The sequence below is a fragment of the Pristis pectinata genome, chromosome 11, assembly GCF_009764475.1.
Source record: "Pristis pectinata isolate sPriPec2 chromosome 11, sPriPec2.1.pri, whole genome shotgun sequence".
Lineage (NCBI taxonomy): Eukaryota > Metazoa > Chordata > Chondrichthyes > Rhinopristiformes > Pristidae > Pristis > Pristis pectinata.
This window is the reverse complement of record NC_067415.1, coordinates 7,548,325-7,565,391: the sequence shown is the minus strand read 5'-3', so window position 1 is coordinate 7,565,391 and position 17,067 is coordinate 7,548,325. Positions and strand designations below refer to the sequence as shown.

Below are 17,067 nucleotides of genomic sequence, written 5' to 3'. Positions count from 1 at the left end.
CATTCTCTTGTGTCTCTACTGATCTACCAAGGTCCTGGTTTAATAGAAAAAGCAAGAAAAACTGCAGATGCTAAAAATCTGAAGTAAAACAGAAAATGCTGGAAATATTTAGTAGATGGCGCAGCATCTATGGAAAGAGAAACAGAGTTAATGTTTCAGGTCACTGACCTTTCAACAGAACTGCTAAAGAGTCTGATACTGTGCTCCAAATACACAGCAAGTCTGATCCCTAGATGTTGACATTTAGTCTGGTAATGTTCCAACGTATCATTGCCTTTATCCCTCCTCCATCTTGTCCCTCTCCTCCTCTGGAAGCTCCCCCAACCTTCCAACATCTCAGCCTTTTTCGAATTCTCACCTCCTGTATATCTCTGATCTTACTGACTCCTCCACTGGTATCTGTATCTTCATCTGTCTTTTACAGGAGGACACCCACTAACCCATCCGGTCTCTTTACAACCCGCTCTTCCAGTAAGATGCTCTTTAAAACTTATTAGAGTCATAAGATCATACAGCATGGAAACAGGCCCTTCGGCCCAACTCATCCATGCTGACCAAAGTGTCCATCTAAACTAGTCCCATCTGCGATTGGCCCATATCCCTCTAAACATTCCCTATCCAAGTACCTGTCCGAGTATCTTTTAAATGTTGATATTGTACTTGCCTCAACCACTTCCTCTGGTAGCTCGATCCATATACGCACCACCCTCTGCGTGAAGAAGTTTCCCCTGGGGTCCCTTTCAAATCTTTCCCCTCTCACCTTAAATCTATGCCCTCTAGTTCTTGATTCCCCAACCCTGAGAAAAAGACTGTGCGCACTCACCGTATCAGTGCCTCTCATGATTTTATACACCTCTATAAGATCACCCCTCAGTCTCTTGCGCTCTAAGGAATAAAGTCCTAGCCTGTTCAACCTCTCCCTATAACTCAGTCCCTCAGGTCCTGGCAACATTCCCGTAACTCCTCTGCACTCTTTCCAGCTTAACGACATCTTTATAACAGGGTGACCAAAACTGTACACAACATCTTATACAACTGCAATATAACGTCCCATTCTTTGATGAAACTTATGGTCCCCTGAACTCTTACTCTTACTCATCACCTTGCCCTTGAGAAGGTTGATGAAATCTTTTGAACTGCTTCAGTCCTACAGGTGCCCCCACAGTGCTGGTGGGTAGCAAGTTTCAAGATTCAGACCCAGTGACAAGAGAGCAGCAGTAACAATACCAAGGATCCTGCAGTTGGTGGCAATCCCTCGTACCTGCTGCCCTTGTTGGGTTTGGGAGGTGCTGTTGAGGAGGCTAGGACAGTAACCGTAGTGCATTTCATGGATGGTTCATGTGGTGGAGGGAGTGTGTTTGGAGTGGCAGATGGGGTGACAATCAAGCTGGATGCATTGTCCAGGATGGTGTCAAGCTTCTTGAGAGTGGTTGAGCTGCATTCATCCAGGCAAGTAAAGAGCATTCTATCACTCTCCTGACTTGTCCCTTGTAGATGATGGAAAGATCTTGGGGTATCAGGAGGTGAGTTACTTGTGACAGACTCCCCGGCCTCTGATCTGCTCTTGTAGCCATATTATTTATGGAGCTGGTCCAGTTGAGTTTCTGGTCAATGATGACCTCCCAGGATATTGATAGTGGGGGACATGACAACAGAAATGAATTAGACGTCAATAGCAGGTAGACAGACTCTCTCCTGATGGAGGTGGTCGTTGCCTGGTACCTTTATAGCACGAATGTTACTTGCCACTTATCAGCCCATGGCTTAAAGTTGTCCAGGTCTCGCTGCAAGGGCTCCTTTAGAACATAGAACATAGAACACTACAGCACAGTACAGGTCCTTTGGCCCACGAATTTGTGCCGACATTTTATCCTGCTCTATTACCTACCTAATTCTTCCCTCCCACATAGCCCCCCATTTTTCTATCATTCATGTGGCAATCTAAGAGTCTCTTAAATGTCCCCAGTGTATCTTCCCCGACAACCTCTGCCAGCAGTGCGTTCCATGCACCCACCACTCTCTGCACGGTAGTGTAGCGGTTAGCATAACGCTTTACAGCGCCAGCGACCTGGGTTCAATTCCAGCCACTGTCTGTAAGGAGTTCATATGTTCTCCCCGTGTCTGCGTTGGTTTCTTCTGGGTGCTCTGGTTTCCTCCCACACTCCAAAGACGTACAGGTTAGGAAGTTGTGGGCATGCTATTTTGGCACTGGAAGCTTGGCGACACTTGTGGGATGCCCCCAGAACACTCTACATGAAAGATGCATTTCACTGTGTGTTTCGATGTACAAGTGCCGAATAAAGATATCTTATCTTATCTCATCTGACACCCCCCTTATATCTTCCTCCAATCACCTTAAAATTATGTCCCCTTGTATTAGCCATTTTCGCCCTGCGAAAAAGTCTCTGACTGTCCACTCGATCTATGCCTCTTATCATCTTGTACACCTCTATCAAGTCACCTCTCATCCTCGTTCTCTCCAAAGAGAAAAGCCCTAACTCGCTTAACCTATCCTCATAAGACGTGCTCTCCAATCCAGGCAGCATCCTGGTAAATATCCTCTGTGCCCTCTCTAAAGCTTCCACATCCTTTCTATAATGAGGTGACCAGAACTGAACACAATAACCCAAGTGTGGGCTAACCAGAGTTCTACAGAGCTGCAACATTACCTCACGGCTCTTGAACTCAATACCCTGACTAATGAAGGCCAACACGCCATACACCTTCTTAACAACCCTATCAACCTGCGCAGCAACCTTGAGGGATCGATGGATGTGAACCCCAAGATCCCTCTGTTCCTCCACACTGCTAAGAGTCCTGCCATTAACCTTGTACTCTGCCTTCAAATTCGATCTCACAAAGCGTATCACTTCACAGTTTTCCGGGTTGATCTCCATCTGTCACTTCTCAGCCCAGGTCTGCATTCTATCAGGTCTTCCTTTCCAGTCCTGATGAAGGGTCTCGGCCGGAAACGTCGACTTGTCCATTTCCCTCCATCGATGCTGCCTGACCTGATGAGTTCCTCCAGCATTTTGTGTGTGCTGTTATCCATGTACCTGTCTAAGTACTGGAAGATGGGATTAATATGGATGGATACACGAAAAATTCTGCAGATGCTGGAATCTGGAGCAATACACAAAAAGTGCCAGGGGAACTCAGCAGGTCAGGCAGCATCTATGGAGGGAAATAAACAGTCGACGTGGATGAATGCCCACGTGGGTGTGGACAAGGTGGGCCGAATGGCCATGTTTCCAAGCTGTATGAATAGAAACACACATTGGTTGGAATTGCTGTTGCCACAATGACCAGAATGAGTGCCACCAGGTGCCACGTTGAAGCTGTGGCTACGGTAGACACGGCTAGAGCTAACCACCTACTAAACCAGAAAGGCAGACAAAGTGGAAAAATACCACATAACTCAGCACTGAAATCTCTTAGCTTTAACTGCAAAAAGTACCATGCCAAATACTATAAATCATCTGAAAAAACATTGCCTGCTGAGCTGGACAAGGTTCATATTTGACATTTAAAGCTCTATTCCATTAGGGCTTCTGGACAAAGCCTGATGCCTGAGACAGCTGATACCTTCTCTCTTGCAGAGGATGGGGTTTTCTGGGACAGGTCTGGGAGGGTGTGTCTGGGCTGAGCCCACAGGCTTTGGATGGTGCAGCTGCTGGGACTGGGAGTTGGGGAGGGAAGGGTGCAGTTCATGCAGTTCATTGGTGATTGGGAAGTTTAGTGGGGGGAGGGGGTGGGGTCGGGGAGGTGGAACTGAAGGGGAGTGAAGGGGAGGGAGCACAAACACACTCTTGGAGAGAATGACTAGTTGGAGCCCCGGGAGTGGGGAGAGGTCGGGGTGGGTTGGGAGTGAGAAAGGGAAAACAGGGCAATGGCTGAAGGGTGTGAACGAAATTATGTGCACAGGTTGTGTGTGTGTGTGTGTGTATGTGTCCATGTGTCTATTTATGTTTGTCTATGTATGTATGTCAATGTCTGTGCAAGGGTACATGTCTATGTCTGTGTGCATGTTTGTGTGTGGGCGTATGTCAATGTCTGTGTGTGTGGTTGTGTGCATGTGTGTTTATGTGTGTGCGTTTATGTGTGTCTATGTGTTAGTCTGTTTACATCTGTGTGTCAATGTTTGTGTGTATGTGCCTATGTGTGTGCATTTGAGTGTGTGCGTGCATATTTGTGTGTGTGTGTACTTGTGTGTGTGTGTGTCTGTGTGTGTCTGTGTGTGCATTTGTACTAAGTCACCACACCATGGTAGCTGGTCAGGCAACGTCTATAGAAAGAGAAACAGTTAATGTTTCCGGTCCAGGACCCCTCATCAGAACCAGACCTTGAACACGAACTGGGCCTTTTTCCACACTCACAGCCTGAACAGTTTCCAGCATTTTCTATTATTACCTGAGACTTTCAGCATCAGCAATGTTTTGATTTTTATTTGTTCTGCTGGAACTCGATGGACTGAATGACCTCCATCTACATTGTAATCAGTATCTCAGTGTGACCCTGAGGCACTGCTGAAGGAGCATATAAAATGCTCTTATCTCCTTTTTGATCAGGCTTGCTAACTGTGTTGATAATGAGATCCAGATTCACTGTTGACATCTATCAACCTAATTGGGAAGACAGTACTCCTCATCCTTGCCAGTGGCAACAGCATCTCCCTTAAAGCCGGTGCCATGCTGTGATCATTCACAGTGTTGTGTTAACCATGGGTCACAGCGCAGCACTCTGAGTTTAGATCAGGGCTCAAGACCCTTATTGTGTGCAATCCTAGTCATCCCATTATAGGAAGGATGTCGAGGCTTTGAAGAGGGTGCAGAAGATGTTAACCAGGATGCTGCCTGGATTAGAGGGTATGAGCTAAAAGGAGAGGTAGGACAAACTTGGGTTGTTTTCTCTGGAGAGCGGAGGCTGAGGGGAGACCTGATAGAAGTATATAAAATAATGAGAGGCATAGATAGGGTAGACAGGCAGAATCTTTTAAATACTAGAGGACATGCATTAAGGTGAGAGGGGGAAAGCTAAAAGGAGATGTGCAGGACACAGAGAGTGGTGGGTGCCTGGAATGCACTGCCAGGGGTGGTGGTGGAAGAAGATACGATAGTGGTGCTTAAGAGCCTGTTAGACAGACACATGAATATGCAGGGGCTGGAGGGATATGGATCATGTGCAGGCAAAGGAGATTCAGTTTATTTCAGCATTGTGTTCAGCACAGACATTGTGGGCCGAAGGGCCTGTTCCTGTGTTGTTCCGTTCTATGTTCCTAGTGCTAAGAGCTACTCTAGCCTGCATCATAAAAGGGTACTGCACTGTTGAAGGGCACTCCTTCTGAGATGCAATGTTGAACATTCAATGTGTTTTACAGCTCATGAAGCAATTTTGTAATCTTCTTAGGCAGTTGCTTCAAGAAAACCCTTGGCTCTGTCAACCAAATGGGATTCAGGAGACTCCTTTCACATCTTGCTGCCTTCATTCCCCCCCATCCTACATCTGATCTGTGACACAATGCAAGACATGCTTCCAACCAACAGCAATGTAGGAAACGCAGCTTCCACAACACCAATGGGACAATGACTAGATAGTCTCCACTTCTGTGGTGCTCGAGAGATGAACACAGCTTGCGGAGAGTTCCTGTTCTCTGTTTGAAAACAGTGCAGTACGTATTGTAATTTTATCTGAGAGGGTAGTGGGTCCTCAGGTTAATGTTCCTTTCAAGAGATAGTCCCTAGGCTGGCCCCATGAAAGGTGTTAAAATGCGATGTTGAAATTCACTGTTGATTTCTCTACGCCAGCAGGTCCTATGGCCAAATGAGGAAAATTGTTTGAAGATCAAGACCTCAGGCTCTGCACTAAGTTCATTGTCTACCAGGCAGTAGTGATCCCTGCCCTTCTATATACTGAGATTCAGTGTAGCGGTTAGCGTAACGCTATTACAGCGCCAGCGACCCAGGTTCAATTCCGGCTGCTGTCTGTAAGGAGTTTGTACGTTCTCCCCGTGACTGCATGTGTTTCCTCCAGGTGCTCCAGTTTCCTCCCACGTTCCAAAGATGTACGGGTTAGGAAGTTGTGGGCATGCTATGTTGGCACCGCAAGCGTGGCGACATTTGTGGGCTGCCCCCAGAACACTACGCAAAAGATGCATTTCACTGTGTGTTTCTATGTACATGTGACTAATAAAGATACCTTATCTTATCTTATCTTATCTGAATAGGGGAGGCACTTCAAACACTGGATAGTTGACATATACACTGCCTTACAAAATCTTCCAGATCCATTGGCAGTAGAAAGTGAACCAAATTAATGGGCCTCTCTGGAATTGACAGCCCAAGCACTGAGGCCTGAATTACATACACATCATTCATTGCCCGACACCAGACTCCAGAAACGCGGTCACAGGAAGGGATTACCAGACGGACAAAGGAAATGATCCAAGAATGTCTTCAGAGACTGGGAGAGGATGCTGACATTGGTTTGCATATTTGGCCAGTGAATTTGAAGGATTTTGCAGAGGTATTGTTGGTGGCTAGCCTTGCTTCCTGTATTTTATCGGAAGATGTGGCTTACTGCCATCCAATAGGCCATGGTGATTGTTCCGGTTTCCTCCCACATTCCAAAGACATACGGGTTAGGAAGTTTTGGGCACGCTATGTTGGCGTCAGAAGAGTGGCGACACTTGCGGGCTGCCCCCAGAACACACTACGCAAAAGATGCATTTCACTGTGTGTTTCGATGTACATGTGACTAATAAAGATGTCTTATCTCATCTTGAGACCTTGGTCATCGAACACTCTCTTCCTCAGTTAGCCGAAGACTGTGTTGATGCACCAATGGTAGTGTTGAACTTCATCAAAAAGTTCCTTGACACTTGAAATGCAGAACTACCATGAGAAGAGGTCCGTGCAACAGCTTTCAGTCAGCTCAAAGGCAGGCCATGCACAGTCTGCGATCTTCCTGAGACCAACACGAGAGCTTTGCATTTCCTCCATAAACGGAAGGTCCTGCCTTGTGGATGGACACAAGAGAAAGGCCTCCAACATCAGATGCTTCCTCAGTACTTCCAAAATGCAATGGATCAAGTTACCTTCCTTGGGACTGCACCTTCTGTACTTGAGCTCTGCATCCCAAAGTGTTCTAGTTACTTACCACCAAGAGTTTCAGAAATGGGGCAACCACGCTCAGGTTCCTACTCATCGAATTGATCAATAGATATATAAATACTGGCTAGGAATTAGAACATGGGAGCAACCCGGTCAAGCCTATCAGTTCATGTTAACTTTTCCCTCCGCATGAGAAAATCATTCCAACCACCTATTACCTTGATGCACACAAAGTTGAGTATTAGTTGTGTTACTGGACTAGACACCCAGAAACCTGGACTCATAATCCAGTGACACAAATACAAATTCCACTCATGGCATTTAAATTTAACTAATTAAATAATGGAAAATTAGTCTCATTAATGATCACCATGAAGCCTTTGAACTGTAATAAAAGGCCCAGCAGATAATCTTGACCAATGCTGCTCGAGGGAAGAGTATGGGCAGAGAAGGGCTTCATCAAGATAGCGCCTTTTAATTTCTATTTCCACCTGAGAGGATAGACAGGGCCTTGTTTTAAAGTCCTATTCGAAAGAACATGCTTTCCAACAGCTGTAGGCCAACTAATGAAAAGCCTACCAATACCATCTTCTCGCAGCTACCATCGGGCAGGAGGTACAGAAGCCTGAAGTCCCACACCACCAGTTTCAAGAACAGCTACTTCCCTTCAACCATTCGGTTCTTGAACCAACCAGCACAACCCTAATCACTACCTCAGTTGAGCAACACTACAATGGACTTTGATGGTTTTTTCTGCTCTAATTGTGTTCTTTCTTGAACAATTTTGTATAATTTGTGATTAATTTATGCTTTTCTTGTGAATGTTGTGTCTCTAATGTTATTTGCCTGTGATGCTGCTGCAAGCAAGTTTTTCATTGCACCTGTGCATACATGCCTTTGACAATAAACTCTTGGACTTTGATGGGAGGGTTGGTGGCCAATAACACTGCTAGAACTTGAGCCATGTTATTATAGCAAGAGGAAGACCATGTAACCCCTTCACAAATGTCACTCAGAAGAGGAGGTTTTGCCCGTCTTATCCAATGTGGTCTACGTTTTGACTCCAGAGTCCCCAGTGTTGTTGACCCTTCACTGGCTTCTGAAATACCCCAGATAGTCTCGCAGTCCAGGGGAAATTAGGGATGGACGATAAATGCTGGTCTTGCCATCTATGATGACATTTTGTAAAAAAAACTCTTTTTCCTTTCAACTGATCCAATGTTGCCACTGTTACTGTCTCAACCTCTGACCCTGGAAGTAAACTCCAAATTCTCAGCACCCTCAGTTTCTCCTGCTCTCTCTGCTCAACCTCATATATTTAGTTTTATTAAATGGCTTGTTACTGACACTCGTCGCCGTACCCCTACCCATCCCAAACCCATTCTGTTCTCTGCTTTCATCATTTGAAAGACATTCATCACATTGTACCCCTGTTCTTCCTAATGAGGACAGTCCCAAACTTCCCCATCCAGACAGGGAGATACATTTTCAGCTCCCTGCCCTATCACTGCTGCCCTAGCAACAGTGAACACCAAGAATGTGGTGAATTTCTTAATGGCTAACATTTCCCCTACAATTGCATCATTGTTTCCCCGTCCAAATACAATAGTTCAAATCTGAACAGGGTACAACAACAACTGGGATTTGTCAAACACATTCTAGGTACCAATACGTTCCCAGCTGCTAGTGGTTAGTAAATAAAATTTGACGCTGAGTTGAATAATGAGAAATTCCAACCCATGAACGAACACTTGGTCAGAAAATTGCTTCTAAGGCACCTCTTAAAGCAGGAAAGAGCAAGTCAGAAAGGTCCAGGAGGGAATCCCAGAGCTTAAGAGTGTAGGCAGGCGAAGGCACAGCTACCAATGGTGGAGCAATGGAAATCGGGTAAGTGTCCAGAATTCAAGGAGCGCAGAGGTTTCCCAAGGCTGCAGGAGGTGACAGAGATGGGAAGGGGCTGGGACACAGAGGGATAGGAACAATTACAGGCACTTTCAAGAAGTGGCAATCAACTGTTGGAACCAAAGTGAGTGGCATCTGAACACACTTGCGACTTAGACCATCAACCATAAGATATAGGAGCAGAATCAGGCCAATCAGCCCATCGAGTCTGCTCTGCTATTCAATCATGGCTGATTTTTTTCAACGCTATTCCCTTCTTCCCGCCTTCTTCCCTTAACCCTTAACCCCTTTACCAATTAATCTCTGCCTTAAATGCGCCCAGTGACTTGACCTCCACAGCCCTCTGTGGCAATGACTTCCACAGAATCACCACCTTCTGACTGAAGAAATTCCTCCTCATCTCGGTTTTAAAGGGACGTCCCTTTACATTAAGGCTGTGCCCTCGGATCCTAGACTTCCCACTGATGGAAACATCCTCTCCATGTCCACTCTGTCCAACCCTTTCAGTATTTGGCAGGTTTCAACGAGAGCCCCCCTCATCCTTCTGAACTCCATCGAGGACAGGCCCAGAGACATCAAACACTCCTCATATTTTAAGCCTTTCATTCCCAGGATCATTCTTGTGAACCCACTCTGGACCCTCTCTAGGGCCAGCACATCTTTCCTTAGACACAGGGCCCAAAATTGATCACAATATTCCAAATTTACTCAAATAATATGTCAAACAAAACCACTATTCTTCATATCAACAGGAAAAGCCCAAACACTACTTTAAATTTGGTGTGCTGTTTAAGGAGAGTTGGATCGAAGATCATCAGTTAGTGAGCACCGGCTGTAGGTTGTTTACTTGTTTACATAGTTTCCCATATTCCCCTGAATTGTCCCCACAGTTTATGGTGGTAGTGTAGCACATCTAGTAGTGCTGCTGCCTCACAGCTCAAGGGACCTGGGTTCGATCCCAACCTTGGGAGCTGTCTTTGTGGAGTTTGCACATTCTCCCTGTGGGTTTCCCCCGGGTGCCCCAGTTCCTTTCCACATCCTAAAAAACGCTGGGGTTGGGAAGTTAATTGGCCACTGCAAATTGCCCTTAGTGTGTACTTGAGGGGTAGAATTTGTGGAAGAATTGATGTGGGAAGAATAAAATGGGATTAATCTCAGCTTAAAGTAAAAGCAGGTTGTTGATAGTTGGCTCAGACTTGGTGGGCCTAAGGGCCTGTTTCCATACGTTATCTCTCAGAATCAGGTTTATTATCACTGACATATGTCATGAAATTTGTTGTTTTGCAGCAAGACGTAAAAATTGCTATAAGTTACAAAAATAAATAAATAGTGCAAAAGAGGAGTAACAAGGTAGTGTTCATGGACTCTACAAATCTATGAATACCGACTTATCTGACTTCTTCAAACAAGCTCTGACTTCTAAGCATCAACCAATGGAGCCTGAGGGCACGTACCACCAGGCTCAAGGACAGCTTCTACCCCACTGTGATAAGACTATTCAACGGTTCCATTATATGATGAGATGGACTCTTGACCTCACAATCTACCTTGTTATGACCTTTGACACTCACCAACTTTTATTGATGCACCATAGAAAGCATCCTATCTGGACGCATCATGGCCTGGTACGGCAACTGCTCTGCCCAGGACCGCAAGAAACTGCAGAGAGTTGTGGACACAGCCCAGCGCGTCACGGAAACCAGCCTCCCCTCCTTGGACTCTGTCTTTACCTCTCGCTGCCTTGATGAAGCAGCCAGCATTATCAAAGACCCCACTCACCCGGGTCATTCTCTCTTCTCCCCTCTCCCATCAGGTAGAAGATATAGGAGCCTGAGGGCACGTACCACCAGGATCAAGGACAGCTTCTATCCCACTGTGATAAGACTATTGAACTGTTCCCTTATACGATGGGATGGACTATGACTTCATGATCTACCTTATTGCACTGCACTTTCTCTGTAGCTGTGACGCTTTACTCTGTACTGTTATTGTCTTTACCTGTACTACCTCAATGCACTCTGTACTAACTCAATGTAACTGCACTATGTAATGAATTGATCTGTACGATCGGTATGCAAGACAAGGTTTTCACTGTACCTCGGTACAAGTGACAATTATAAACCAATACCGATACCAATACCAAAAATGGACAAAGTTAGCCATACTTGAGCTGATCTGAATACACATCCTCAGCCTTCCCCAGGTGCAGAATGAGTACAACAGTACAGGGGTTATGTCACTGGATCAGAAACCTGGTCTAACAGCTGGGGAGACAAAATCAATTCTCTCCATGACCTTGTGGTTCAGTACATTAACTAAATCTGGAATACTGTGTACACCTGCGTTACGACAGTTTGTGTAACAGAAATTCACCTTCGCGGAATTCACAAGTCACTGCCAAAAAATGTGAGATATGGAATAAAAACTCACTCTTATGGAACTTATGTTAGAAAAAGATAACTAAATAAATACAAAAATGCAAATGAAACAACAGACTTTGTCAGTTTTTGTCAAGGGTTCATGTTATAGAAAATTGTGATACAGTCGGTTTTCGAGGAATGCAACCCCTCTGTTGCGGGGGTGTACTTTATTAGTAATGGTAATGAATTGTCGTGAAAACCCTGTAAATCACTAATAGCTGTGTTGGGACTGAAGTGTGTGCTCATTACCAAGTCTTCGCTGCATGGTAGAAGCCAAGAAATATGTCCTTGGTCAATGGTTGCACACTATATTGTGATGCAGCTCTGAAATTCATCCCCAGTTGATGGCTGCATATAGCATTCTGGTGCAGCTTTGAAATTCGTCCCCCATTAATGGTTGCACACAGCATCGTGATCCACCTCTGAAATTTGTTCTATTGACTTCAGCGTAATGGATTTCAGAAGGAGAGCACAATGGAGTGCCACCATTATCTGACATACTTTGACGGGGTTCATGGAGTTCATTTGTGAATGATGACTGTTGTAATCATCTAAAATAAATCACTCTTGCTCTTAAATCCTAATTATACAATCTCTGGAAGTCCTGATCACTTTACTTTTTTTCCCAAACCTCCTTAGGACTCCTTACCTTCTGAATAATGGGAGAGAGTCAACAAGCTCACACAGGAGGCTCCAGCGCCAGAACCAAAGACAGTAATTCGCATTGAATCTCCTCCAAAAGCTCCGATGTTTTCACTAATCCACCTTAGTGCTTGGATCTGGTCAAGCAACCCATAATTCCCTTTGGCAGCCTGGTCACCTGTGCTTAGAAAGCCTAGAAAGAAAAACAAAACAATTAATTTAGTTTGATTCAACAGCCAGTGACCATAGTGCAACAGAAGAGTTTCTGGATTCTACATGATCAAGTAACCCCTGTGTTCCTCGAATCATGGGATCCTATGGCAAGGAATGAGCCACCTTGGCCCACCTTGTCCATGTGATGCCTATCTACATGGATCCCATTTGCCCACATTAAGACCATATCCCTCTATGCCCTTCCTAACCAAGTATCTATTGAACGGTTCCCTCATACAATGAGATGGACTATGACCTTACGATGTACCTTGTTGTGACCTTGCACCTTATTGCACTGCACTTTCTCTGTAGCTGTGACACTTTACTCTACACTGTTATTGTTTTTACCTGTACTACATCAGTGCACTCTGTACTAACTCAATGTAACTGTTCTGTGTAATGAATTGACCTGTACGATCAGTTTGTAAGACAAGCTTTTCACTGTACCTCGGTACAAGTGACAATAATAAACCAATACCAATACCAATATCCAAATGCCTTTTAAACATTATAATTGGATCTGCCTCCACCATTTGCTCTGGCAGCTTGTTCCAGATAACCGCCACCCTTCTGTGTGAAAAACTTACCCCTCAGATTTCCTTTAATTTTCTTCCCTCTCACCTTAAACCTGTGCCTTCTACCCTTGGAGAAAGACTTTGACTCTCTACCCTCTCTCTAACTAGGTATGCAAAATTATGAGTTTGTATTTGTGAATGTGTGTACGAAAGTGTGAGTGTGTGTTTAGGTGTGTGTGTGAGAGTGAAAATGCATGTGTGTATAAGTATGTATGTGTACGTGTGTATGTAGATGTGTGCATGTTTCTGTCTATCCTTGACTCTCGATCTGTACCTCTTGTCATTTTATAAACCTCTATAAGGTCACCCCTCAACCTCCTACATTCCAGGGAGAATAAACACAGCCTGTCCAATACTACAGCCCTCCATTCCAGGCAACATCCTGGTGAGTCTCTCTATCAATACCACATGCTTTCTCTTCCAATGTCAGCACCTAAGGAATTGGTTATGTCTCAGATGGGTAGAACAGGGATCTAGTTATCGCTGATTGCTTGGAGAACTAATAGACATCAGTTTAGCCAACATGAACACAATTCCTAATGGACTTCACTTATAACAGCACAGAAGGAGACCATTCAACCCATCATTTCCATGCCAGCTCCCAGCACTTTACCTTTGCATTTCTATTAAATCCAGGACTTGGTAGATTAGTTGCATTGTTCCTGAGTCTGAGGTGTCAAGGGGAACTCAACACTTTAATCATGCTATAGAGAGATTCTCTTATTAGAAGCCTAAAAGAGCTACTCAACCCACTGGGGCCATACCATCCCCTGGCAGAGCAATCCTATCAGTTCCAATCCCCCTCTCCATGTTTCCTTGTAGCCCTGCACTTATTCTCTCTCATATGTTATCAACTCCCATTGGTACTTTGGACAGAGTAGATGTGGCGAAGTTTTTTCCCATGGTAGGGGAGTCTAGTTCAAGAGGGCATGACTTCAGGATTGAAGGGCGCCCATTCAGAACAGAGATGTGGAGAAATTTCTTTAGCCAGAGAGTGGTGAATCTGTGGAATTTGTTGCCACGGGCGGCTGTGGAGGCAAAGTCATTGGGTGTATTTAAGGCAGAGATTGATAGGTATCTGAGTAGCCAGGGCATCAAAGGTTATGGTGAGAAGGTGGGGGAGTGGGGCTAAATGGGAGAATGGATCAGCTCATAATAGAATGGCGGAGCAGACTTGATGGGCCGAATGGCCGACTTCTGCTCCTTTGTCTTATGGTCTTGTGGTCTTATGTATACCTATTATGTATAGGATGCAGAGCTGGGCTGACAAGTGGCAGATGGAGTTCAATCCCGAGAAGTATGAGGTGATACACTTTGGAAGGACAAACTCCAGGGCAGAGTACTGGGTGAATGGCAAGGTACTTGGCAGTGTGGAGGAGCAGAGGGATCTGGGGGTTCATATTCACAGTTCATTGAAAGTTGCCTCACAGGTAGAAATAGCAGTTAAGAAGGCCAATGGGATGTTGGCTTTCATAAATCGCGGGATTGAGTTTAAGAGCCGTGAGGTGATGATGCAGCTTTACAAAACTCTAGTTAGGCCACACTTAGAGTACTGTGTTCAGTTCTGGTCGCCTCATTATAGGAAGAATGTGGAGGCATTGGAGAGGGTGCAGAGGAGATTTACCAGGATGCTGCCTGGATTGGAGAGTATTGAATATGAGGAGAGGCTTAAGGTGCTAGGGCTTTATTCACTGGAAAGGAGGAGGATGAGAGGAGACATGATAGAGGTATATAAAATATTGAGAGGAATAGATAGAGTAGACAGTCAGCGCCTCCTTCCCAGGGCACCAATGCTCAAGACGAGAGGTCATGGCTTTAAGGTTATGGGTGGGAGGTTCAGGGGAAATGTCAGAGGGAGGTTTTTCACCCAGAGAGTGGTTGGTGCATGGAATGCACTGCCTGGGGTGGTGGTGGAGGCAGATACATTGAACAGGTTCAAGAGCTTGTTGGATAGGCATATGGAGGAATGTGAGATAGAGGGATATGCGGGAGGAAGGGGTTAGGTAGTGTGAGGGTGGTCTGATGGACGGCACAACATGGTGGGCCGAAGGGCCTGTTTTGTGCTGTATGGTTCTATGGTTCTATGGTACACTGAAGGATAATTTAGTCAATGAGTTCGGCCAACAGATTCTACCACTCACTTACATACTATAGGCGATTTACAGTGACCAATTAACCTACCAACCCATACGTCTTTGGGACATGGGAGGAAACTGAGGGGAAAGCTATGCAGTCACAGGGAGAACATTGAAACTCCACACAGACAGCACCCAAGGTCAGGTTCAAGCCCATGTGGCTGGAGGTGTGAGGCAGCAGCATTGACTGCTCTGCCACCATGTCATTCATTGAATACAGGCTCATCCCTCTGTCAGGATGTTAAGGGGTCAAATCACAGTCCGGAGATTCAGGTAACTGAAACATCGGCTCGAGCTCTCTCCCTCTCTCCCCACAGCTGCTGCCTGACCTGCTCAGTAGCTCCAGCACCTTCTGTCTATATTAGTCAAGAGTCTAATTTTGGCTGATGTTACCAGTGCAAAGTTGAGGGACGGCTGTGTTGCTTTGTATTGTCAATGGCCCTGCCTTTCAGATGAATTATTAAATCACACTTGTCTTCTCAGCTGGATGTAAAGTGCCTCGTGGCATCGTGTCAACAATGTGCAGGCAGTTCGCTCGAGTGTACCAGACAATCTTTATAACTCAGCAATCCCCCCGAAATATATCACCTCATTGTTGACTTGAGAAGACTCACTGCGGATAAATTGGCTGCCATTTCCTCCACATGACTATCAGGACAATGTTCCAGATATCCTTCAATGGTCATAAAGTGCTGCGGGATGTTCTGAGATCATGAAAAGTGTTTTACAAATGTGCATCCCATCTCCATCTAAATTTGCATCATTAGGAAAATTCGTGAGGCAACCATGTGGAATTGTACGAGTGGAAATGCTGGTGCAGTGAAGAGAACTCTTCTTCTGGTGAAGTTACACAGCAGAACTCAAAATCAAGACAGTCCCTTGGTCTGCACAGTCAAAGTCAAAGTCGAGTTTATTGTACAAATATGTACAGGTGCAATGAAAAACTTATTTGCAGCAGCATCACAGGCACATAGCATCATGTAAGCAGCATTCACAAGAAAAATGTAAATTAAACATAAATGATACACAATTTTTGTAAGAAAGAACACAATTAGAACAAAAAGAGTCCATTGTGGTGCAGAGTGATCAAAGTGGTCATAGAGTTCTATACTGAGGTAGTGATTAGGGTTGTACCAGTTGGTTCAAGAACCGCATGGTTGAAGGGAAGTAGCTGTTCCTGAACCTGGTGGTGTGGGACTTCAGGCTTCTGTACCTCCTGCCCGATGGTAGCTGCGAGAACAGGTCAGGCAGCAAGTTTGCTTCAAAGATAAGAACTAAGCAGTTCCCTGCTATTGTAATCCTAACCTAAAGAATTGGCAGGGTGTGGTATGAGAACAGTAAACTAGCCCTCTTTTCTCTAACGTCATAGAGTCATGGAGAGGTACGGCAAAGAAAAAAGCCCTTTGGCCTATTGAGTCCATGTCAATCGTTAACCACCCATTTATATTAATCCCAATTTTTATTCTCCCCACATTCTCAATTACTTCCTTCAGATTCTCCCACTCACCAACGCACTCGAGGCAATTTACAGCAGCCAATTAACCCACTAACCTGCACGTCTTTGGGATGTGGGTGGAAACCGGAGCACCCAGTGACAACCCACAAGGTCACAGGGAGAACGTGCAAACTCCACACAGACGGCACCTGAGGTCAGGATTGAACCTGGGTCTGTGGAGCTGTGAGGCAGCAGCTCGACAAACTCTGTCACTGTGCTACCCAGCTGAGTGGATAAGTACAAAATTCTGAGAGGGCTCAGCTGGGGAGATACGGAGTGGAGGTTTCCCCTGGCTTAGGAGTCCAGAACCTTGAGGAATAGTGTCAAAATAAGTGCTGACTGAAGCAAACACCTTCACAGAGTCATAGAGTTATACAGCACGGAAACAGGCCCTTCGGCCCAAATTGTCCATGCTGACCAAGCTGCCTACCTGAGCTAGTCCCACTTGCCCGCGTTTGGCCTGTATCCCTCTAAACCTTTCCTATCCGTGAACCTGTCCAAATGCCTTCAAAACGTTGTAATTGCACTCGCTCTTAACACTTCCTCTGGCAGCTCGTTCCATAGACCAAATACCTT

At 45.3% G+C, this 17,067-nt stretch overlaps 1 protein-coding gene across 2 annotated transcripts in view; it reads right to left on the bottom strand.

Annotated features, from left to right (window-relative positions):
• Nucleotides 1-17,067, bottom strand: part of nlgn4xa (neuroligin 4 X-linked a) — a 253,448-nt gene that overhangs the window by 35,420 nt on the left and 200,961 nt on the right. For both annotated transcript variants that reach the window (XM_052026496.1, XM_052026495.1), the window contains one exon: nt 12,081-12,266. In XM_052026496.1, the coding sequence (XP_051882456.1) occupies nt 12,081-12,266 (186 nt within the window). The remainder of the gene's footprint in view (nt 1-12,080; nt 12,267-17,067) is intronic.